The sequence below is a fragment of the Gasterosteus aculeatus genome, chromosome 14 (genome assembly GCF_964276395.1).
Source record: "Gasterosteus aculeatus chromosome 14, fGasAcu3.hap1.1, whole genome shotgun sequence".
NCBI lineage: Eukaryota > Metazoa > Chordata > Actinopteri > Perciformes > Gasterosteidae > Gasterosteus > Gasterosteus aculeatus.
Window position 1 is genome coordinate 9527625 of NC_135702.1, and position 25297 is coordinate 9552921.

The window sequence follows — 25297 nt, forward strand, 5'->3', positions numbered from 1 at the left end:
AAGTGGATCTTTTAATCTCCCACGCAGGCCCGTCCAAAGAGCACACACACACTATCAATCACGTCATCGTTTGGCTGCTTTGTGGCCGGGAGAGGAAACGCCGTACAGCGCTTAAGAGGAGGCTAAAAATGCAAAAGAACAGGTGCCAAAACGTGACTAAATTACATTCATTTCAAGCCATTCAGTTTTTCATTCCTACACATAAAACCAGACATACTCGCTTTCTCTCTGGAGTCCAGCCCACCTGCTTTCCATCACAACAATGATTAGATACGGCGGCCACCACTCACCTAGGTGGTCTCCATGGAAACTGTTGTCATGGGACGTTCTACCGTGAGGCACGAGGTCATGATGGGCACCAGGTGGCCAGATTTGACCGGTCTTGCGAACGCTCACAATAGTGGCTTCAGACATGACCACGTGGCCTCCCTGCTGCCGGTGCTGCCGCTTCTGGGACTGAGGCGTCGGAGGGCTGCTGCTGTCGAAGGAGTGCTGGGAGTTCTGGGAGTTTTGGGACGGCGAGCGGCTCTTCTCTCTAAAGGGCCGGCGGAAGGCCGTGGTGGGACTGGGCGAGACGTGGCTGGACTGTCCCGAGGAGAAGTCCTCCTCGCTAGACGTCAGGTTCTCGTTGGAGCTGCAGTCCGGCGTGTAGCCGCCGCCTCCACCGACATCCTCAAAGCTCCCGGGGGAGTAGGAACGGCGCGGCCAGGTCAGCAGGTGGTCGTCACCTCCTCCGAGTTCTCTCATTGTGACTCCGCCACCACTCCCACCTCCGACTCTCCCGTCTCCAACGCCACCTTCGCCCATCATCACCCCGCCGACATAGACGCTGGAGTAGGCCTGGAACTCCGAGGGCTGCCATGGAGGGGGTGGAGGTTTGCCCCCGTTGGCGCGCCCTGCGTGTCGCTGGTTGGGTTCCCCGTCTTCGTACTCGGCGTCATAGCCGCAGGTGCTCTCAGTGGAACGGCCTCTGTACACCGGCCTGGCGCGGAGCTCCCCTGCCGCCGTTGCCAGGTTACCGGGGAGAGAGTGGAGGGATCTCTTTCGCTCCATCTGCATGGCCTGGGTGCCCAGTGAGCTGATCTTGTCGGAAACGTCGCGGTCGTTGACCCGGACCAAACCCCTCTCGTGGTGGAATTCCATGTTAGAGTAGAACGGCGGCGGTGGCGGCGGCAGCTGCTGCTGCTGCTGCTTCTCCTGGCCCTTTGCAACATCACCCACAGAGTGAGAGTTGGCCCGTTTGATCCTCTCAAAGTTGGACCGAAGGGCCGCCACGCCGAGGCCCATGCCCAGCTTGTCCTTGGGGTCGGAGGGCAGGTCCTTGTCCGTGGGCGGAACGTTGAGTCTGCGGGGGGAGACGGAGATGCCGCCTCTCTGCTTGGACGGGGAAAGGCCATCCAGGTTGTCACAGGACGTCGACTCGGCCTGCTGCGGCACCTCGAAGGCCGACTCCAGCCCGTCCCCGTGGGAGGCCGACTTCCTGGCCGGCGGGGGTCTGGGTTTGGACCTCCCGGCTCCGTCTCCAAGTGGCTGATAACGGCTCCTCTCCATACTACCGCCATACACTCCGCCAACTACTCCTACTCCAACTCCGCCAGTCTCCTGCATGTGCGGCTGCTGGGACTGGCACTCGGCGCCCTGCGTGGCGGCGGGATCCATGCCCTCGTTCAGCGGCGTCCTCCTGAAGCCCCACCGCTGCTTGTCATAGCTCTTCCTCTCCTTGGCCAGGAGGGTCTGCAGGTATATCATGCGGAAGCGCTCCTTGTTCACCTCCTGCTCCAGGCGCCGGATGGAAGCTTTGCACTTCTCCAGCTCCTGCTCGATACCCCCGACCGATCGCAGCTCCATTCTGGGGGGCTCGGACTCTGGGAATTGCGCTTTCCACGCCTCGGTAAATCCCACCGGCTCCACCATACTGTGCCTAATTTATTCCTGCAACCGGCTCACACACACAGACACACACACACACACACACACACACACGGGATGAATGAAGCCAAGGGCTTTTGTCCTTTGAGGGCCCGGTTGGGGACAACAATGGTCTGACCCGCGGTCAGAGAGCAGGGACCGCGTTTGGACACGGGCCTTCAGGTGAGCCGCTCAGAGACACACCGCGCGAGTGCTGACGCTCGTCGTGCGCTGCGCAGATGCGACGACGCATCCCAATGTGAACCAGAGGAACCGGCCGGTCGGGCAGAGGGACGGCTGGGGACGTGCGCGGGGTCAGGGGGAATAAAAAGCGGCGCTCTCATGCGGCTTTTCCTCATCCGTGAATTATTCCAGAAAGGGACCCTTTAAAAAAAAAGGGTTTTTTTCCCCCCAAAAAAATCTCAGCCTTGACACAATGACATTGTCTGTCCTCGCGCATGGGGGGGAAGGAGGGGGTGACAATGGTGTCTAGAAGAATGAGAAAGTGCTTTTAATCCCGCTGAGGGTTTACTCACTGCCCGTGTCTGGCATTGCGCGTTTGTCCGTGAAAGTGGGTCCGTTCACAGCTCCTCCATTCCTGCGGCAGCGATCCCAGGTGCCGCTGCTGCTCCGGACCGAGCGCCTTTGTATCAGCGGCGCTCCGAGAGAAAGGAGAAAAAGCGCAAAACGCGAGCGGCCACCACATCGGAGTTTTCTCAGACAACGCGAGCAAGCGGTGAGATCCGGTTGAAGCAAATCAACTGTTCCGTTAACCCCATTTTTTTATATTAATTGTCCCCACCCCTCCGCTGCCAACCGTACCTGCGTAGTGTTGCGTTTGCTCGCTTCTCTTCCAGGTTTATCCCGTTTCTCCGGGCGCGATGGTGCCGCTGTGCGCGCTCCCATCAGCAGGCCAGCAGCACTGGAGGGCTGCGGGAGTGGGCGGGGCCAGATTTAAAGCGACAGCGCAGGTCCTCCCTTCACGCCGGCGTGGGTCCAGATGCGTGTCTGCACCACCACGTGTAACGGGTTTGTCATGGGTGGGAAAAGAACAGTATACGCGTGTTTTTCTTCGCGACCACCTATAGGCGTTGCTTAGTTGCTTTTTTTATTTTTATTTTACTGCGTGATTGCTGGTTCGTGGGGTCTCCCACTCAGCTATGAAGCTTAAGCGGCCACTTACCCTAATATTCCTCTTCCATTTTATTGACCTTTCAATAAAAATGTTTTCAGGATATGATTCTACAGCTTCTTCTTGTAAAAACTAACTGCTGTACCTGTCATGCAGGTGGAGTGCTGTGACTTGGATATCTTTAACCCAACGATGCCCCCCAGTGGAGTAATGCCATCTTTTGTCTCTTACTAGTTCAGCAGTAACACTGGCTTTACTATGTTGATACCATGGTTACACAGGGGGAAAAAGAAAAGAAAACACATTCCAAGTGTAGAACTTTCCTAGAATATTAAAAGTGTTTGTGTATTAATCAGAAGAACATATTCACTACACAACAATGCAAAAGGCCACAATTCAAATACTATTTTTTTTTTATTTATTTACCTGAAACCAAAACCCCAGTTATGCATGTACAACCATTATTAGTCATCAATACCGATCATTTATTACATGTTATTGTTCTTCAATCAGGTGTTGCTGAGGGGGGCCAGCATTGGGCCTCCTCACATTGGATCACAGTTTTACAGCAGTTGATATAGATATATAACAATAATAATGCAAAGACAAAAATGACAACACTGTTGTATTGCAGGACTACCAATGAATCAAAGTGTCGGTTTCCCTCTTCGCTAGAAAGTAAATGGATCGCTGATCGGCCCACAGTAGTTGTCAAAGAGTAAAAATTAAAGTAGAAAAAAAAGTAAGTAGAGCAGTCAAGTTCAGCACGAGTCATCTCTCCATGTCTAATTTTGTGCAAATTACTCAAACCGAAACATTAAAAACAGTGGTTTACATATCTATGATATATCCCCGTTAAAAACATCTATATGTCATTTAAGTATTATACATTAGAATCTATAAATACAAATTGCAAAGCCTACATACAGCTGGAATGCATGCATGAATGTTCTGTACACTAATGTACAGCTAAGACCATTCTACCCAGTTGTTAAAGATGAAAGACTCTACGCGGACAGGCTACCATGGAAGTCGGAAACAAGTTCTTCATGCAAGAAGGAACGTTGAGGGTGTTGAAAACTTTCCCTGCACACAAAACTGGAATATTGTCACATAGATAAAGCATCTGCACACAGAGGTATACGTCTGTTAAAAGGTGTCTTAGTGGCACACGGGTCAAAAGGGAAGTGTATTTCCAACCCAACCACTTTTAATTTCACCCTTTTGTATTTGGCCTTTACCATTGCTGTGGAAACGTGCCCCCGCCACTTATTTTCCTTTTGTCTGTGCGAGGGTACACTCACTGCTGGTCATCATGGTATCTGGAGGTGTGAAGTTATGAGTGGGCACACATGCTGCACAGTAGACAACTGCAGCCTCGGAGCCCCCTCTTTAAAATTTGCGGCGCTTTTATGAAAGCAAACCTAAAAGAAAAAGTGAGAGGGGAAAAAACTTAGTACAGAACACTAAAAGCAGTTTACAGTTATCCTTTGTTTGTTTTTTGGTGGGTGGAGGAGATTACAGGCAAGTGGCAAGTGAAAAGAACAGCACAGTGACATTCACAATAGCAAACACAATTAACTTCCAACACCTAATCACTTTATATTTGTATGGGGCCGCAACACATCTCCTTCAAATGGGAAAGTCACATTTAACAACTCGTTTCAGTGAGAAAAATGTCCAGAAAGGCTTCTCCATCCAACGGTTAGAGCTTCCTCTGGGTTCCGTTAGATTCTAATGAAATGATTTGGTATTTAGTAGAGTTTGAACAAAGCAAATGGATACTCACTCTAGTGACAGGGGAGCCGATGGAAGGCATTGAGGAAGAAAAACACACAGTTGTTGTTAAGTGGAACACAAACACACAACACAAACAGGCCCAGGCTTCTACCCCGAAAACATGCTGTCGATTTCTAACTTCACACGAAAAAAGCTCAATGGGTCCGAGACCAGCAGAGTTGACGTCATGGACTCCCTTTGGACATATGACGAGTCCAGCACAAACCAAGAGCTCCAACTATTAAAGCCCAAAGGAGTCAAATGTGCACTAGATCGCTCGTGTGCGTCACGTTGGGAAGAGGACGCCAGAGCATTTGTGTGTCAGATGATTTGTATTCAAGTGTTATACGCACATAGGAAAGAAACGTTGGGTTTGAGTAATCTTCATATCCAGCGGCATTAATCATATTAAAAAAAGACAGAAAGCGTTTTGATTCAAAGGGTTTATGAGTGTATTTTCTTTGGAAGTAAAAAAACAAAAACATTTTGGGCTCTTATTTGCAATCCAAATGCATTTGGAGTACGCTTTGCATTGGTATTTCTTTTTCAGGATTTTATTATAACGGTCCTTTGAATCAAACGACATGGAGATGGTAATGAACATACATCCTACCCGCTTAGTTCTTTCTCCAAAGCAAAACACAAATAAAGTCAATGAAATTCAATAATCAATACAAACAAAATATATCCTTAGAAATATTAGAGAAAAGGAATACTTTGTTCTCGTTTTCTGCACATGTAAATAGGGGCACACCTCAGATGTTACGCTTTAGCAAGAACGTTCAGGAAACTTATCCAGAGATGAGGAAAAAATTGATTTTTTTTTTTAATCATATTGAGGTAGCTGTGCTCTGCCCGGTGCAGAAAAACTGGTTTGTTTTCAAATCATTATAGTAAAAAAACAAAAACATCCATGAAGTGAATGTATACTCAAGAAAAGGGGGGAGGGACAATCACAATTAAATTAGCAATGAGAAACCACACACAGTTCATGCTTGGTCACAGGACATGCGGCTTTTGTTTAGATATTTTTTGTGTTTGTGTTTGTTTAACGCAAACGCTCACTCCCAAACCTTTCCCCGTCCGCCACACGGAGCACGTCCTCTCTGAAATAAGTTTATACTAAAGACACAATGGTTAACATGAAAAAAAATAAATGAAGGCGGTGTCTCTAAGCCACACTGGTCAAACAATTGACGAAGCCATTTAAAAAATAAGAGACGAAGTTGCATAAAATTCAATCTCTGCACAGATCAATGGGTTTCTGATCTCTTAATGATCTGATCGTGAAGCAGGAAGCTAAACCAAAGAATTTGCCGTTGTTAGCGTTGTGACATGACAACTGATGTTCCCAAAACTATAAACCTTGAAGGCAATATCGACAATAATAATTAAATAAAAATAACTGGCAACAGTATATTTCCTTTCATACCCACAAGAAAGTCCACAGTTACGGGAGTGACAACCTTCTAAACCTCACTCGTTAAAAAAAATCTGATTCAAACTCAAAACAGGTGACTTCTCAATGCTGACATTTCATATCATTTGTTCAATTCATGTGTTGGTCCTTCTTGTACACGCGCACACACACACACACGCGGTAGGCACGCACAAGTACACACACTAACTCTACGACCACGCACACTCGCAAGCTACGCACACAAAGGAAAGGAAGAGGGGGAAGAAGGAGAGGACAGAGGGAGGTGATGGCGGTGGGGGGGGGGGGGAGTGGGGGGATGTTGTGCTCAAGTCAGTCAGGACCAGAACATGTCGGCCATGTTAGTGTCGGTGCTGTAGATCCAGAGGACCAGGGGGAGAGACACGGCCACGAAGGGCCAGGAGACGCCCTCCATGCATGCAGACAGGCGGCAGCCTTTGCTGCCGTCGGGCTTCTCCAGTTGTTTACCGGGCTCCAGGTAGTTCCTGGAGGCAAACTTTAGGATCTCGTCTAGTAGAATGACAGGCAGGGACATCTTGAGCACCATCAGCCACTGCGTCAGATTTAGCGGGGTGATCTGGAAGATGATCTGCGGGCGACACAAAGGCACACGGTTCGGTTTGGAGAGACGGCAGAAAGTGAAACACTCGTGTCGGTGCTCGGCTCGCAGCATCGAGCATCGATACTATTTTTCTAACTCAAAAGAATGGGCTCTCACTGGGAGGGGCTCCACATAGAGGATCAGGAAGTGAAGGGACATGGAGAGGCAGATCGCCCCCAGCAGCCACACGTTCTCCCAGGGAGGCATCCTCAGCAGGGACTGGTTCTCCGACACGCTGAGCAAAGAGGACAAATGGATGGCTTTGTTAAAAAATGGAGCTGGTGCGAATACTGCACTGTAGGTTCATTCAGCCATATAAAAAAAGCATAGGGTCTGTGTGTGAAAGTATAAATGGATATAAAAGACAGAATGTTGCAGCACAGGCATTGAAAAAGACCAGTAACAACAGTGAGCCCTGGAGAAAACAATGAAAAATGTTTAGATTTGAAAGTAATTGGTTACATTGAGCATTATCAGTGAGTTGCCATTGACTATTGGTAATAATAGTTGGGAGGATGCTTTGCTCAAACTAACCTGTTTAGGGCATTGCACATCTCAATGGTGACCAGCACAGACAAGGCCATGGTCATCGGGTAAGGGGACTCAAACACCTTACAGTCCAGGTCCGTGAAGTCGGGGTTCTCTGGGCCACACTGCAGGAAGTGTCTCTGTGAGCAATAGGAGGAAGAAAAAAGAAAAGCATTTAAGCCAAAGTCAGACTCAATAAAGTTTGTGTTGAAACGTACATCTTTAGCGTTGTAGTAGTCATTTTAATTCCTACCAGCTGGTAGAACGTGATCCTCGGACCATCCTCAGCAGCAACAAACCACCAGGAAGCGGCACCGACAGTAGCAGCACCAACGTAACCTGGCGATGAAGCGGCAAAGATATCATTCACATGCACTAATGCTGCAGATAAATGCTGACGGAAACGCTACAGGAACCGCAGCCACTTACATCCGATGGCGAGGTATCTGAAGAAGAGCCACCCGGAGATGAGGGGCTCGCGGGCGTTGCGCGGCGGCTTGCTCATGATGTCCAGGTCCGGTGGGTTGAAGCCCAAAGCGGTGGCCGGCAAACCGTCCGTCACCAGGTTAACCCACAGCAGCTGGACGGGGATGAGGGCTTCGGGGAACCCCAGGGCCGCAGTCAGGAAGATGCTACACGCCAAAGCAAAACGATTGAAGACACCGTGAGATGTTACGGTATAATGTGTGTGTGCGTTTCACGTGGTGTAAAAAGCCGGCCCTCCTTACCAGACAACTTCGCCCACATTGGAGGAGATGAGGTATCTGATGAACTGTTTCATGTTGTTATAAATGGCTCTGCCTTCCTCGACCGCAGCGACAATGGTGGAAAAGTTGTCGTCGGCCAGCACCATCTCCGAGGCGCTCTTGGCCACAGCTGTGCCCGAGCCCATGGCGATGCCGATTTCAGCCTTCTTCAGAGCGGGGGCGTCGTTCACTCCGTCACCAGTCTGATTAGTAAGTAGATAATCGTTCATACAGCCCTCACGCCGTACATGCTCATAAAGGATCGGAAAAATCATATACAAACAACCTCTCCATTTTTACGTCTTATTTCAACAAAACCCTTTATGATCGGTTTTAGCAGTGCTAAAGAAAAGTCTGCTTCCATCAGCGTCCCTTCTTACCATCGCTGTGATCTCATCATAGGACTGCAGGTACTCGATGATCTTTGATTTATGCGAAGGCTCAACGCGCGCATAGCAGCGGGCCTTGACCACAGCGTCTCTTTGCGCAGCGGGCGACAGATCATCAAACTCTCGGCCTGTGAACGCCATGCTGGAAACATCGTCATTCTCTCCGAAAATCCCAATGCGCCTGCAGATCGCCACGGCCGTCCCTGCGATACGAAAGAGAGCACATTGACTTCTTGCGGTCTCCTGGAAAAGGGAACGCATGAAAGTTTGCAGAACTCTGGGAGATCACATTACGTGTGTGTGCGCAGCAGTCAAACGTTAGAATCAGCATTTTTTTTAAAGGTGTTGAAATGAGTGAGAGAGTCAAATTTTTTCGCTAAACGAGACTCTCTATGTACCCTTGTTGTCTCCAGTGATCATGATCACTCGGATGCCTGCAAGGCGGCAGAGTCTAATGGAGGCCGCCACCTCTGCCCTGGGAGGATCCAGCATGCCCACACAGCCAACAAATGTCAGATCAGTCTGGATGATGGAAGAAAAGAATAGATGCAACGCGGTCATCATTTCGCTTGTTCTTCACTTAAACAGACGCTGACAACCAACAACATCCCAACCTGAAGAGGAACCAAGACACTAAAAGTGACACAAGACCTCGCGGTGGAGAACTGCACGGCATTAATCTGTCCAGGTCCTCACCTCATATTCAACGAAGCGGGCGCTGTCCTCCAACTTCAGCTCCTCTTTGACCATGCGGTGGTCTCGGGTGGCGAGAGCCAGACAGCGCAGCGTGTCCCTGCCAGTTCCATATTCCCTGATCACAGACATCAGTTTCTCCTTGATGCCGGGGGTCATGGGCACCTTGGTACTGCCCAGACGGACGTGTGTGCACCTGTCAATCACTCCCTCCGGGGCACCCTGTGAGAAGGCATTGACGGGAGTGAGAATACTGAGGAAAGTGTCGGTGAGACTCAATCATGGAAGATTGAAATCCTAATAGTGATCCATAATTTGTCAATTTCATACCTTAACGAACATCTTGCCAACTGAGGACCGGGCCTTGTTAGCGGTGCAGTACACAGACATGGACTTCCTGTCTCTGGAAAATTCCAAAGTAAACTCTTTCTTCATCAGCTGCTTGATCACCTAAAGATTAGATTAAAACGCAATTGCAGTTGGTTTGTTTTATCTTATTTGATTTATCATCTAATGACTTTGAAGAACAGACGGCTACATACTGAATTACAGGCGTTGGCTCTTTCGATCTTGGACAGGCCTTTAACATCCGTATCAAACACGTTCATCTTCTCCACCAGGCATGTGAGAGCCGTCTCTGTGGCTTCACCCACCTTCTCAAACACACCTTTGGTCTGGACACACACACACACACAAGCAGAGAAGCATACAGTCAGTCCTCATCTGAAACGTTGCACAAACCATGTAAGCCATCGTCAACAGTGCCGCATGGGCACTCAAGGATCATGTGCAGGTTAACGTGCAAAAACATTCAATACCGACCTCGTTAAAGTCCAATGAGGAATCATTACAGAGAGCACAGATAGAGGCCAGCTCCACCAAAGCATCGTACTGGGAACATTTGACTGGCTTGCCTTGATGGAACCTGAAGAAAACAAAGATGTAAACAGTAAGCAACCACTAAGCCAACTGTGTAGTTCTCATAAAAAAATTAAAAAAATAAAAATTAAGAAAATGTTATACTGTAGCTTTGTAGTGCAATTGTGTATTATTCCTGCATCTTTTTCATATTGTACAGCACAGGCATGGGACATGTAATACTCACACTTCTCCATCGGGGGCATATGTGGACCCGGTTATAGTGAAGTCCTTTAATGAACAATGATTGCCCTCTGCCTGATCAATGATAAACATCTAGAAACACAAACATTGTAGAGACATCGTATTAGCACACTCACACATGACCTCTGTCCACCAAATTAGTTTCTGCAAGAATATTCCATCCATTCCACTATATATTTAGGTCTAAATGCCAAAAATAAATGATGAACAGAAAAATAAGCCGATTGTGATGAACGCTGCATCCAGCAGGTGGCAGAAGACGACCATTCATGGGAAAGCACCTCTCATATCATGAGTCTGATGGAGTACAGTAATAATGTAATGCAGAGACATAGCAGACACAGAGTGCTATGGTGGGAAGGGGCCATAAATGTCATCTTACAGAAAGGCAGACACTGAATTCCTCTCCGTGCAGTCACACTGCATAGAAACGGTTTATAAATGGGAGCCACTCTAAGGCGGAAATAGTTTGACCTTGAGTATCCAAAAACCTTCATTTAAGGACGCTGGTTTATATTCAGAAAATTAATTCAAGGTTTTTCCATTAAAAGTGCAAAGGAATAGACGCCACTCAAACTATTTCAACATGACGACATGGGCGTGCGTTCACCCGACACACACGGCATCTGCCCAAAATTGAGAAGAGCGGGTCGAAAATTGAATGGATGAAGATAGAAACATCTGATTAAAATGAGGAGCTGAAATCGTGGCAGCGCTACCCGTAAGGCTTCAGTCAGATTTTTTTTTAAAAGCGAAAAGCAGGGATCTGAGAGGAAGAGCTCAACCGAACACAGAGCAAATAAGGAATTGAATTGAGAAAAATCAACTCAGCGCTTACTGCGCTGTTTGGACACAGGAGGTTTGGATGAGTCAAGCACAGTCAGTGACTTTCAAATAGCCAGGAATAGCGTTCTTGGCTTTCCAAAAAAATGCTAAACATGAAATCAACTTGCAAATTGTGCAGGATGAGCAAGAGAAGAGGGAGGGAGGGGGGGTCTTTCAACACAAGGTCAGTTATGCAACTCTACGGCTGGTTCAGCTGCAAGTGTCTAACCACTGCATACTGATCAGCGTGTTGGAGGAGGAGGGAAGAAAGAAGGAAGAGAATAGCACGACGAAAGATGAAGAGAGGGAAACAAAGTTAAAAAAACAAAAACAAAAACAGATAAGTAGATAATAGTTAATAAAGCCCTCATGCTGTACATGGTCATGAAGGATTGGGAAAAAAACACACATTACCATTTTTAACTCTTATTTCCTAGACCCCCTTGCGTGTCCCTTGCGTCGCTTTTCACACCTCCTTGCGTGTGTGGAGCCATTTTTCTAGGCTTGCGTCACTTTCGACGAGCCTCCCGCAGCGCACCAGGCTGCGATTGGTCCGCTAACTACGTCCTTTACGGAGTCTCACATTTCCGCTTTCATAGCCCGATAACGCCATTATTAAAACGAAGAATGTTTACGAGAGGACGGATCAGATTTAAGGAATTTGTCGGAAGAAATGCGTAAATATGAGCGCTTATACAAGCCGTCATTGGCGGGTTACAGAAGCGGGTTGGATTCACGGAGAGAGATCGGCGCAAACGCCGGTCGAGAGGTGCACAAAGTTGTGGAGGAAAATACGGGGCAAATGTGTCTGCGATGAAAAGCCGCAGTGCCGATGCACGGGGCAATAAAGTCTATGATAAATAAATAAATAGACGTGACTCTCTAGGTCGTCTTCAACAAAAACACGTTACTCCGCCTGTTGTTCTGGAGGTGAATTGCTCTGCAACACACACGGAACCATGAATTGAAACGAGTGCATCGACGCAGACGCATGCGCCGGCCTTTAGTTCTAAAGAAAAAATGGTCTTAGATGTCAGGAAAATGGCCAGCCCTCGCTAGTTTTACGTAACGCATACGATTTCAAATACTGTACTTATTCTCAGATTTTGCAAGGGTTGCCCCCCTTCCAAAACACATTTCATAAAAATAAAAAAAATCACTCTATACTTCTAGATTTTGGTGTGTGTTTAAGTCACATGGCTGAATACAGGAAATGTTCAATAAAAACACAACCCAGCTCTTGCCACGGTTCACTCGCTCTCTCTCTCTCTTACCCTGCACACGGACATCTGATTGGTGGTGAGCGTGCCGGTCTTGTCAGAGCAGATGACAGATGTGCAGCCGAGGGTCTCCACAGACGGCAAACTGCGGACAATGGCATTCTTCTTGGCCATGCGGCGCGTTCCCAGAGCTAGGCAGGTCGTGATGACAGCAGGCAGACCTGGTGAGAAATAGCAACAGCACCAGAGAGGGGAAAGAGGATTAAGACATATAGGAAAGGAGATAAGCGGTGACAAAGAGAAACAGAGGCATCCATTTCTACCAGTTACTTTGCTCAAGTGATTGATTGCGGCTATAATCAACACGTTTTGGGAAAAACCCATGCAAGCAAAACAGATCTAAACCACTGTTGTGCAGTAGGAATAAACGGCAGAGGAATCTGTTGTGGCATCACATAAGTCAAGGGCGAGGCTTCCTGAGTGTGGCTCCCTCGCTTACCCTCGGGGATGGCAGCAACCGCCAGCGCCACGGCGATCTTGAAGTAGTAGACGGCACCTCGGATCCAGGAGCCTCCGTGGACGGGATCATTGAAATGTCCGATGTTGATGATCCACACAGCAATGCAGATCAGCGTGATGACCTTAAAGTAGACATTAGTTTAAATGCAAAGATTGTATTGACAGCAACCAATTAACCACAAACAGAAACCGACATTAGAGTTCCGGGGCACAACGTGTGCAATGCAACATTAATGACCTTGGACAGTTGCTGTCCGAACTCATCCAGCTTCTGCTGCAGTGGGGTGCGCTCCTGCTCCGTCGCCGCCATCTCATCTCGGATTTTGCCGATCTCTGTATTGCCGGCCGTGGCCACGACCACACCAACAGCCCTACCAGCTGCAATGTTGGTGCCCTGTAGAGTTGGGTGTGGGGAGGGGGGCAGTTAAAAGCAGAAAAACATTACCCATCAAGCTCCTTGCCAGAGGGCTAAAACTAGTTTGACAACTATTTTGAGACGTGTGTGAGAAAGACACACAGAGGTGGTTCAACACGCAGCAAGTATTTACATGTGGAAAGTCCTGAATACAGTTTGAAAACAGTGGCTGTCGCCATGGAGGCAGTGGAGACAATTCATTTTGCGGATGAATAGACCCACGGACATACACGTTTATTTGAAAAGAACCATTTCGTCATTTTGAAAAGTAATACAACACTCAAAGAAATGGGAATGTGAAGCGGAAAGGACAATAAAGACGACAGGTAGGGAGATCACATAAGAACAAAGTAGACACAGAAAGATAAACGGTCTTGTGGGTCACTCACAGAGAAGAGCATGTTCTTCTTGTCCTGGTTGACAGCACGAGGGTCAGGCACAGGGTCAGTGTGTTTGATCACAGACACAGACTCTCCTGCAGGAGGCGGAAACAAGGGACACAAGTGAGGGAAGCAGTGAGAGCCTCTCTTCACGGGAGAGAAGACAAAGTGGGAGTTGTGATTCTCGGTTGACACTGATGGCAGACGTGTGTGGTTTGCAATCAAAGCAGCACCGCCACGGCCGATCGACCTCCATGTCTGATTTGTGCGTGCCATATCTGTGTGCGTGCCTTTGCATTTCATCATCTGCGTGCTGTTCCGATGGAGGACAAGTGAGAAAAAACGCTGAAACACTAAAATATCCCTGTGGAATTTACTACCAATTAAGGCAGCAGAGGAAGAAGGGCGACTTACGGACTTGACTCACATAAACCACATCCATCAATATCCACTCGGCTTTGCTATTGACTCAACAACCATGACAACAGGGAGTACTGGGGCCACGTCCAATGAGGACGTTACATGTTCTTGCCCTGGAAATGGTATTATATGTTTGTAAGCTATAAAAAGGGAAACATTCAAAATATCTAATCACGTATAATGTTTCCGAGCACAGGGACACAAACATGAAGAAAGGGTGTTACCTGTGAGGATGGATTGGTCTACCCTCAGCGTTGTCGACTTGATGGAGGTAAGCCTGATGTCTGCAGGCACTTTATCACCGACTGTGGACAGAAACGACACAAGAGACACTTAAGCACCGCTTTACAATTTAAAAGCATCTGTAAAATGGCACGACAACAGGTGGACGGTTACGGTGCACAATACCAGCGACAAATGAGCGGTTGTTCAGATTGATCAAATACGGTACCCAGCGAGAGGACACCTATGAAATGAATTATGTTCCCACGAAAAGGGAAAGCACTTACAGAGATAAGATAAAGCCTTTGAACTAACAAAGGTCGGTCCACACACACATACAGACAGAAGTCTTGTAAACAAAATCAATGCTGTATTGACCCAACGCGAGCTCTTTGGGAGTGATCAAATAATCAAAACTCCAGTTACGTGTTGGAAAGAGGCTGAGGGAAAGCCGTACGTTCACAAGCGTATTAATGTTCCACTCATCTCCTACACAGGACGCAAATAGATTGCTGCTCATTCTTTCCACTGACACAAGGGATCAGCAATCCCCAGTAAAAACCAATGTAAAATGTAAATATACTCCAAATTCCAAACAAGCGTATCCTCTTCAGAGGGCAGATAATTAACATTAAAGCCACTGACGTTTATTAACTTTGCTTAAAAGGGCATCAAAGCGGTTTGACTCCTCTGTAGGATTTCCCATGCAGTCGGGGTCTGATCCGACCAGGAAACAAGTGTTGAGCCGCAGTGGCTTGATTGAGGAGAGAAAGAGTATTTAATTAGCGGAACATGTTCGACGTTCAGATGCAGATCTGCTTTAAGTGATATTCTTCTTTAACTGTTCTCATTTCAAAGCCCCTTTAGGACTGGAAGACTAAAAAAGCAATATATTACCTGAAACCCAAAAATAAAACCTGCAAGAATGCTCTTAGAATGAATCCGTACAGTGCATTCAAGTCTTAGAACTATTATGTTTCAGTAGATTACTGCACATTTAGAATGTGAGCGATCTTGGGGTCCACAAGTAGCGCCCAGTATCGACTGCTGATATTTTAATGAAATTATTTTTAAAAAAGGCATGATAGAGAAATGCCACCGTTTCCCCGAGGTAAAATATTAACATCAGCTTTAAATGAGCCAACACACACACACACACACACACACACACACACACACCAATAAAAAGCAATGACCCAGATGCTCTTAAGATCTCTCTGTGGACTGAAGAACAGCGTAAACCAACCCCTGGGCGTCTGCACAGCCATTCGATGTGGAGGGGGGGTGGAGGGGGGGGGGACAGAAGAGTCCGACAAAACACTGGTCCAAAAATGGGAAAACTATTTTGATCATTTGCAAACATGTGCAGCTGGATTCGGGGGGGGGGAGAAACTTTTTTTCTTTTTAAAAATTTTTTTTAAAGAAAGTTTCAAACAAGGAGAGTCTGCGCCACATCATAGGAGTTAAAATAGAAACAGTGTGATGTCATCTTTTGTACAAACTGTTCATTCATTCCCACCACTCAGGAGTCGGTTGCAGAATAAGCAGCTCGGGCAGAGACTGACCAGAGTATGTTCTACTCAATACCCAAGGGACCAATAAAACCAAACGTTGCCGCTTGGTTCGAACCGTACCGTAATCCAGAAATCAACATGATTACTGTAAATGCACATGTGGGAACGTAGAGTACCCGGTGAGCGATGGCGCTCATGGTCTGCACTTCCAAATTTGGTCCTCTACTTGACCAGAAGCTTCATCATCGCCTCCTTGACATCAAACCAGATCCCTTTCGGCGGACGAGAGACACTGAGGAAGATCGACGAGCGCGAGGAAAGACAAAGTCGGCCAGGAACGGCAGTCGCTGGAAACATTCGAGTCCCAAAGCACCGCGGGACGGTTCCCACGCGCCGTCGCCAATTACAAAAGCTCCTCGGTCAAAGTGTGAAGCGGTCAAACAGGGACCCTGCAGCAAACAGTACGATCCACTTTCACTACACCAGGAACAGAACTTTGTAATGGAATACAAATAACTGTAGAATGTAAATACTATTCAAGCAGAGTTGAATAGTTCAACTCCACTGTCACCGGTAAGCAGATACGGATATTTTTCCACAAAATAAATAGTTATTTCGAAATTATTTACAGATTTGGCTGCTCTGCCTCAAAACAGCTGCCTCCACTTAAGCGTGACATCATCTTTCCTTTCATCTTACATCTCATGCTCTTATTTTTGTGGGAGAATGTCCGGCCTCGGGGGGGACCTCTTCCTCCCATGTGAACACAGGAGCATTATCCGTTTGGGCTGTTCCCTAGAGTGAGGGACAAATGGCCGTCTGAATACACTTAAAGTGAAAACAGCCCATCAGCTTGTAGCAATCAAAGAAGCTTTCCTCTCCAGTGTCCCCAGCTTTCCATCCACATCATAACTAACTAACCACGGTCAAAGGACAAACTCAGCTACAGGATCAGCGTTGCCTCCTGTGATGAGTCAAGAACAAGAACATTTTGCACAAGACAACCGTACGAAACATCATAAAAATGCTTTGGGATTTGAATTATGGAGCATCTGTGCAGGTTACACTACACAGGTCTATTCATCATGGGGGGTCCAGTGACACTTTCGGAGCTTGTATATTTTCTCTTGCAGCCACTGGGGCCGATATTCTCGCACGTAGTCAGTAGCCCTCTGGGACCTTTCATAAGTCCCTCCAGCCTTCAGGGGACTGTTCCAATCTGCTCTCGAAAAAAAAATATATATATATCAGATCCAACTTCAATATAGACGTGCATCTTTTCCGTATTTAAACAATGAAGGCTTTACAAAGAAACCGGGTGGACACCTGGAATAGACAGTCGGCAGAGGACGAGTACAGCTTACAGCTCTGAGGATGACAGTAGACAGACTATCCTATACTCCAAACACAAGAGAAACATGGCCATGTTTGAGTATTTCTCAAATGAGTACCCTTTCTAAAACTGACATCCTATTGGGCCGACAGAGGGGATCTGTCTGACATGTACACATACATACGTCTAACACAAAACCAGAGCACGACTCAGGGGATGAGAAGGAAGGTGGGTAGAAAACGTCCCTCTTTTATTTCTAAAGCGCAGGATGTTGCTGCTACAAGGGTCGAGGCCGTCGCTTTGGCAACAGACTAAGAACCTCTCGTGCACTAAAACAAAAACCGCCAGAGAGTAAAATTGAAGAAAAAAAAATGAATCTCTGGCAACTTCCGTACATGTGGAGGTGGACGCCTTTGTGTCATTTCAGCCATTCGTCCCTCTCGCATAAGAGTGCTCAGGGCTGCCAAGAAAGATGCCTTTCTCTCGAGAATAAGACTCCCCTTGATTGAGCACAAGTAGCCAGCTTCCACTGCCGTCACGGCGACTGTCTCTCAGTAATTTCAACCTCCACGACTTTATTCTTTTCCTTTATTCTCTACTTGCCGACAGCCTACAAAATCCCCAGTTGAGGCAAATGCGCCTTGGCTCAGCGCTCACTTGTGAGTGCTTTGAGCGGCGCGGTGCGAGAACTGTTAAACAAGTGAGCCAAGGGCCACGCAGACGCATCATGCACACCTTCCAGATGTCTAGCATGCTCAACATCTGGACATTTCGGGGAGCAAAGGCACAGCTTCAGGGGATACCTGGTGGCGCGTGGCCTGCAACAACCGGAACTCTCCCCCATGTGTCGGTGTTTGCTAACATGAGCCATGGTTATTTTTGCACCTAGGTTGTTGGATGTTTGCATTAATAATATTTAAAAAGGTGTGGAAACAAGAACCTGTTTCACTCCAGGGGTGTGTGTGTTTTCAGGACACAACGTAGTTTGGAGACCTCATTGGGAATTCGTCCCAGCGAAGGATCTAGTACGGTGTGATGATGCTCTGTGCTGGTCATTCATATAGTGGGATAAACCAGAACTTATAGACAATTACAAGACGCCCATTTGAGAAGTGTGCCGAGTACAGCAAGCTGGTGTTGTGTGAACTCCGTTAAATAATCACCATTACATACCAGAAAATCAAATCAACATATCATCTAAAAGTATTTTCTCTGAGATGAGGCTGCTCTATGCGACCTCTACAGTGAATATCTTAGGAACCGCCACCGATCCATTAGCAGACAGGTGTGTCATCTGGTCTTGTGCCCAGAACGACAAACAACAGCTAACTGTGTGCAATGATACCAAAGTCATGGCGCCGCAGCAAAACAAACTGTTTATGCAACACAGCAAAGCACTGAACTGTGACCACTAGGCAACCGATTTAGGAAAACGTGTCAGAAGGAAATCTTTGCATGCCTGCAAGAGCCCTTGGCATGTCCACTTGGCAGACTGGCATGACGCTCAGGAATCCTCACTCCATCGCACTGCGACTCACTGAGTGAGCTATGGTACTTTGTGTGGACGCTGCGCGACATGTCGATCGACCGTCCTGGTTACTCACGTCGCCCCCAGAGGCCCGCGCAGCAGACGGAGGGCCGCAACCGCTTGCTGCACGCTTGACGGTACTTCAACCGGCCGCAACCGTGTGCATAAAGCATGTCGACGCGCTTGTCCGACTCCCCCTACGGTCCCACTAAAACATTAGAGTTGGCAGGTTGAACGATCTGTCGAAACGATGCCAAGTACCGCGGACACTGTTGAGTTCTTCTCTTGTCACACAAGAAAGGGGCGAGGAGGCCACGGCGGCCTCGGGATTCAGAATCCAATTAGTGCCGCTGTGGTTGCATCGAAATGAATTAGGAAATCAAGTCAATATGAGGATTGTCAAGACAACTACTGTACTTTAGTTGCTCTACTTTAACTAAAATAGATTATTTAAAAGAGTTAATCCACGACCCTTTCTTTTAGCTTTGATAAAAACACCATAAAGAAATCTATAATGTGACTCCAAACAAAAAAAAGAAAATACTTATTTTACGGTAAGCTCATTAACAAAGACAAGAAGAACGATAAAAGACAGAAAGAGGCCCACCGAGAAACACTAAGCAGTAACAGAACCCAAATGAACAGAAACGAGGAGCAGTGACACGAGAGCCAAAGAAATGTGTTTTCCAATTCAAGTTGAGGTTAGGAAAGAAAGAAATGGTTTTGGGGAACATATTGGGCCTCTGCTCTTGTATTACATAACTGCTTTCCTGACTTATTCAGACATTTTCAAGAGGGATGAACAGGATGAGGGATCAGCTGGATGTGTGCGTGCTTTTAAAGTTCACGTCATAACACTGTCCGTGGTGTTTACAGAGCGGATGAACAATACCATCGGCACATCTCGTACAGTCACTAAAAGCATCGGCGTGCTGAAGTCTTGTTCAGTTCCTTGGTACCTTTTTGATGAAAAAAAAAAGAGCTTCCCAATATATGCTGTACGCCAGAAACTCAGATGAAAAAGAAATGAAGGTGTTTAAATAAGCTCCTGGATGTGCAGTCTGAAAGAAGAGTCGGAAGTGGCAGTGACGCCACTTATGGCGCGCACACTTCAGGTTGGGACACGGCTGGAATAAACAACTCTCCGAGGGATACTTTGGACTTTCTGCCGCGGGGGTGGCGCGAGATGAGCTGCTTATTCTCATTCAGTGCGCGTTACCTACAGCGGAAACCAGGCACGAGTCCCGACGCGGGGGCAGAGCAATGTAGCCCGTCGGACAAAGCGAAACATAGTTCAGAAACCTGAAAGACCGACCCGGCTGAAAAGCCAGTGACTGTTTATCTGTACGCTGAATTAAAAATACCGTTACATCTTCCTTTTAACGAGGACCTGAACTGAAACTTCTCCATAATCTTTTCCCAGAAAAGTATTCTAAATATAGCAGAGATTTAAAGTGATATTGATTTGTTGTAGGTGGCTAACATGTGTCTTTCTGCTGCCCACGTCCACAGTTTGCCATCTTAAAAACTTTTCCAAACAGTGAGCATGGCCAGCGTCACACGCAGACTATGGATCAGTACCTGGTGCAAACCCACTTCAAAACAATGCACGCCCCCCCCCCCCCCCCCATACCTGCCACTTCCACGATGTCCCCGGGCACAATGTCCCTGGCCTTGATCCGCTGGACACTTTTCCGGTCCTGGCGGTACACCTTGGCAATCTCGGGCTCGTATTCCTTGAGCGCCTCGATGGCATTTTCAGCATTTCGCTCCTGAGCAGTGGAAATGGGGGGGAAGAAATAGGAGGAATAGAAATAAGACTGATGTCTCACACCAACACGGAGCATTTCACAAGAGACAAATGACAGAGACAAAGCGCCGTCTCCGATGTGCCGTTTTAGTTAGAGCACCGTTCTTCAAAAAGGGTGGGATTGGTATCAAAACCCCCAAAAAATATACAAAGTGCCCATGATGAGTGATCTTGGATAGAAAGCGGTGCAGCATGACGTTAACACTGGGACACGTTGTATAACAGTGTGGGGGAGAGAAAAATGAAAAGCTTTTTCCTCAGTCAAAAGACGCAAACAATACACCTTAAAACTACCGTTGCATGAAGATTTTCTATTCCAAGCGCATTTTGTGCTTCTCAATTAAACAATCGTCCGTTACCCCAAATTCTCTGCTTTTCTCCTGATCATTCGACTCAGTGCTAACTGGACAGATTGCTCTCAGACTGGACAGTTTCAGCCTTCAGCCTGGCAGCACTCAACGAGACAGGACAGGACAGGACAGGACACGCAACCCCAGGCCATTAAGTCTTTTGCAACAAATAGCAACCGCGTCACACGGTCAGGAAAATGATTGCTGTGTTAAGGCGATGGCCTACAGGGTAATGAACGCTTACAACCCCCCAAAGCAATCAAACTCCTTTTGTGTGCAGAGGGGAAACTACCCAGCGCAGCACCAGCAGATGCACCCTCCTGCACCTCTAAATCACTCACGGAGCCGTTGTTTACATAAACACAGTCAAACACTCCGCCGCTTACTGTAGCAGCTCCCCATTTACACACAAGCCTCAGCACGACGTTCAACAAGTATTTAATTGAAGGAAAGATCCAGCAGAGACCCACCCAACCTGTCAGGTGGCTTACTTTTTTTTATATCGTTTCTCTGGTGAAATAAAATGAGGAAGAAAAATAGCCTTACTCATGACCTACAGAGAAAGAATTCAGTTAAAATTACATGAAGGTTAAACCCAAAGGTCAGGTAATTGACCTATGGCCACTCTGGAGATGTCTTACTGTCTCCAGGGGGCTTTTATCTAACACTATTATCCAGATGAAAGCCGACTAAGTATGCTTCCATTGTAACGGGCTCCGGGGTAATATGCTGTATAACAAAGGGATAATACGTTTCCCTTCTTGTGTGCAGATGAGCCCAAACCGTGGCCGTCGTCGCTTCCTGCCTGTTATTAAGGTGGATTTTGAGAAGTCAATACTGCTTCTGAAAGGACCAGACACCGTCGATCCTGGTGGGGGGGGAAGCCAACAGAAATAAACAGGTATAAAAATACCTGCTCACAAGCAACATTAAAAATGTTTCCCTCTTCTGAGCGCCCTCCTTCTCAGGAGGACGGGGGTCCATGAATGAGGACCAGAAAATTCCGAGGGGGGAGGAAGTGGGGGAGGCCCACGTTTCCACTGTGACAAGAAGAGTTTTCATACACTGAGTTTCCAATCATATGTATTGTATCTTCTGTACGGAATGACAAAATGTATCAATTTAATGTTCAGATAGCGATTTAATGACCGTTTCCCCCCTTCCAAGTTCTACAGCATTAATACTGCAAGACCTCTATGCAGCTTGCTCATTTTCAACACATGGCCAATTGGCCATTTTTTAAATGTTTTAACTCAGTTTGAGGGAGATTTGTAAACGCGAGTTATTTACCTGCCAGACGCCAACAATGGCATTGGCTATGAGAATAAGCAGGATAACAAACGGCTCCACGAAGGCTGTGACGGTTTCTTCTCCCTCTTCAAACCAGGCCAGCACCTAAACGCACAGAACAGAGAAAAATGAATGAACAGTGAGTACAAAGTGTGACAATTTAAGTCCTGACGGAACAACATTAACTTCACACCCAGAAAACAAATAAACAACACCACAGAAATAAAACTTAAACACCTTACTAGTAATTCAAGTTGGGCCAGAAATTCACTTTTACATATTTGGCACAACGATTTTAAGTACATAACAATTTAATTTAATTATTCATAATTACATACCAGCTTCTGCTGGTATTGTTGGGCCAGGAAAGCCATGCGAGATACAGTGTAGTAACCACTTTCTCCTCTTATAGAATCTGTGCCAGGACGAAATGAAAGCGAGTTTTCTACGTCCGACCTTTTTAGGCATGGCCCATCAGTTTCTATTTGTAGCCTAAATAGTGTCAGGCTAAAATAAATGTACATTTATCAGCATGTGCTTTTGTGAATGAGATTGCGGATTGGTACTACAGCTGTTTGATTTAGAAGCTTTGTAACCATAGCTGGCTGTGGTGGCTACGCTTTGGGGAGGCACGATATTCTCAGTATTGGCGATGGCACCATTAAAACTGGACATCAAGGTAAGAGAGTTTTGGTATGTTTTCCAAAAACATACCACACAAGCTGGTGAAGTTGCGTAGGTATATCGTCAAAGAAATAAATAATATAAAATATCGGCATTTCTTTTTAATTATGGAATCCGTCATAATTGATGCATTGACGTAAGAAACGCAGAGATATTGTGATGATAAAGTCGTAGCTGGCACATAACACTATAAAACGGAATCATGAAAAGCATCTGGCTTGTGTCAGCAGACAGATTCTGGGCGCCTTTTCTTTCCACTCGCAACACCATTTTGATCTTAGAACTAACTTGTGATCTGGACTAAAACACAGTCCACCAAAACAGCCAAACTGGTCGCCTTTATGTAGATTTGAGGGTTGAACGAACCCCTTTCAAACAAGGGCCACAGCCTGATCAGATGGTTTTAATCCTACTAATCTTAATACCACACAGGAGAAGGCATAGGACCGGGCTTTGGACAAGTCAAACCGGGGTTTATGCGTTTGTTTTTACGCGCTGAGCTCCATCTGGTCCATTCAACACCGAAAAAACCATCTGCACAGCGGACAAAACAAGTGTCATACTTACAAAGGATATGCAGGCGGCAAGTAAAAGGATCCTCACAAGCAAGTCTTCAAACTGTTCAACCACCAGCTCCCAAAGGGATTTACCTTAAAAACAGTCAAAGTGAGAGAAAAAAAAAACATGAATCAATGTTTCCCTTTCATTAAATGACTCTTGACAAAGCACCAGACGTTATCGATCCACTCACCCTCCTCAGCTGGCAGTTCTGCAGATCATCCCGTCCAGACCGCCGACAAAGAGGAAGATGAAAAGCAGGTGTTTAAATGGCAGTGACGTCACATTAGTGAACTATAACACCCGACCCGTGACTTTGCGCTGCAAAGATTGCACAGATAACGGGATCATAACGGACGAAGGCGTGTTATTTATTAGCCAGGTGAGCCACAGAAAAAAGGACGCGTGCCAAATATTTCAAAATACAGATCGTGACGTCAACGACCCTCCTGCGCGTTCAGCAGGAGGGTCGCATCGTCACATCGCAGCTGGCGTGACCCGTCTTTTTTTTTTCGTTGTTTCTTCAAGCAAACGGACATTAACAAGCTCCCTTACCGTTCGGTCCGTATCGTTCCCGTTGTTTCTTCACCTCCTCTGAACTCAGACCAGTGCTTTCGTTCACGTTGAAAAAGTTGTAAACTTCTTCGACCGTCTTCGTGTGTCCGTTGTCCATGATGAACGCTTGCGTCGCCCCGGCTGGTCCCAAACCGCAACCTCTCTCCCCTCCTTCTCCTTTTCTCCCCCTTGTTGGTGTCACCACCGGGGACTAACACCAAGTGATTCAACTAGCAGAGCGAGACCCCGCGGTAAGGACCGTCACCGGATAACTAGCTCCAACACGCGGCGGCGAGTCGCGCAGGTGCCCGGCCAAGAGTGCGCGAAATAGCGGCTCCTCCTGAGCTACCGGACAGCTAACAGGCTAACGCGGGCTAACCGGAGGGCTCCTCGGGGTCCGCTGGAGTTCGCCGGGTGTCTCCCGCTGGGTTTCCTGTGAGACCGCGTACTAATACCTCATATCAACCTTGCGGCTTCGGGTCGAGGGTTTAGCAACGCCTTCCTGTTTCCCTACGAATAGACGGCTTAAAAAAACATGTGCCCGTGGTGTTGCAAGCGAGGCTCCCGTTGCTCCGCCGCTGTGCCCGAGTATCGCGGAATCACGCCAGCGTCCTCTTCCGCACCAATCGCGTCTGTCCTCTGCGGCTCTGGCGTGCGTCGAATGCGGCGTTCAGTGTCCGCATGTGGAATCAGCTGATTGGTGGGACACACCGGAAGTCTCCCCTCTGGGCTCCGCCTCCACGGCAGCGGATCTGGGAATGAAGGCGGTAGACGTGACACATGTTTTTAAGAAATTTCCATTTTTCAGCCAAGCTGGATTTTTAGATATAGTATATTCATTGTGGAAATTAGCAATACGATCCTTGAAGGTACTATAGTGTTAATTGAATCATCTCATAATTGCCAGTAGTTTTTGGTGTTTTAATGAAAAAAAAAAACAAGCTCACACTGTACATGGAAGGAATCGGAAATGCGTATTCCAAATGCTTGTCTGTTGCATGGGAACAGGAACAAATGTAATCCTTAAAAATCTTTAAATAGAGCGTTATAGCTCATGTGAGAAGCTTTCTGTCTCTTGTAACCTTCAGTATACACTGTTTAGGCCCCTTACTTTAAGACTGATTAACATCTGGTGTTGCAACCAGACTCCTTCTAAATGAACACTAAATCTGTGCAACTATAGTTATTCATTCACATTTTTTTAAAATAAAATACCATTAAAAAAAACTAATTTTTAACTAAATGAAAATTCATTTTCTTCCAAACCTCTAAAGTACAAATTCAATATTATATGTTAGTCACCAAATATCCATTTCATTTTCTTAACGCATTATTTTA

The 25297-nt window shown here is 46.8% G+C and overlaps 2 protein-coding genes across 3 annotated transcripts in view; both read right to left on the reverse strand.

Annotated features, from left to right (window-relative positions):
• The window catches only part of bcr (BCR activator of RhoGEF and GTPase), a 61805-nt gene extending 58666 nt beyond the window's left edge, over window positions 1–3139 (reverse strand). The window contains exon 1 of the mRNA XM_040198076.2: window positions 291–3139. Within this exon, the coding sequence (XP_040054010.1) occupies window positions 291–1914 (1624 nt within the window). The 5' untranslated portion in view covers window positions 1915–3139. The remainder of the gene's footprint in view (window positions 1–290) is intronic.
• Window positions 3140–3501: 362 nt separating this feature from the next.
• On the reverse strand, window positions 3502–24830 carry atp2a2b (ATPase sarcoplasmic/endoplasmic reticulum Ca2+ transporting 2b). 2 transcript variants are annotated; one of them, XM_040198079.2, is made up of 24 exons: window positions 23960–24650; window positions 23598–23615; window positions 23414–23496; window positions 22163–22267; window positions 20346–20484; window positions 14340–14420; window positions 13705–13790; window positions 13139–13294; window positions 12881–13022; window positions 12436–12602; window positions 10320–10408; window positions 10037–10139; window positions 9757–9888; window positions 9545–9664; window positions 9218–9436; window positions 8920–9043; window positions 8513–8724; window positions 8115–8335; window positions 7816–8018; window positions 7640–7725; window positions 7393–7526; window positions 6976–7093; window positions 6726–6846; window positions 3502–4464 (listed from the first exon to the last, which is right to left on the reverse strand). In XM_040198079.2, exons 1-24 carry the CDS (start codon window positions 24075–24077, stop codon window positions 4451–4453), a joined length of 2991 nt encoding a protein of 996 aa, XP_040054013.2. In that variant the 5' UTR covers window positions 24078–24650; the 3' UTR covers window positions 3502–4450. The 2 variants fall into 2 exon arrangements, with proteins under 2 accessions (XP_040054013.2, XP_040054012.2); XM_040198078.2 differs by lacking the exon at window positions 3502–4464 and having other exon boundaries at window positions 5247–6846; window positions 23960–24830.
• Between the last annotated feature and the right edge of the window lie 467 nt (window positions 24831–25297).

Excerpts from the sequence above, each read along its gene's own strand:
- atp2a2b (XM_040198078.2), bottom strand. The coding sequence starts at position 24,077 with ATGGACAACGGACACACGAAGACGGTCGAAGAAGTTTACAACTTTTTC. Across the intron at positions 9,665-9,756 it reads GAGCCAACGCCTGTAATTCA|GTGATCAAGCAGCTGATGAA; the intron begins GTATGTAGCCGT and ends TCTAATCTTTAG. Across the intron at positions 9,044-9,217 it reads CCCGCTTCGTTGAATATGAG|ACTGATCTGACATTTGTTGG; the intron begins GTGAGGACCTGG and ends TCCATCATCCAG.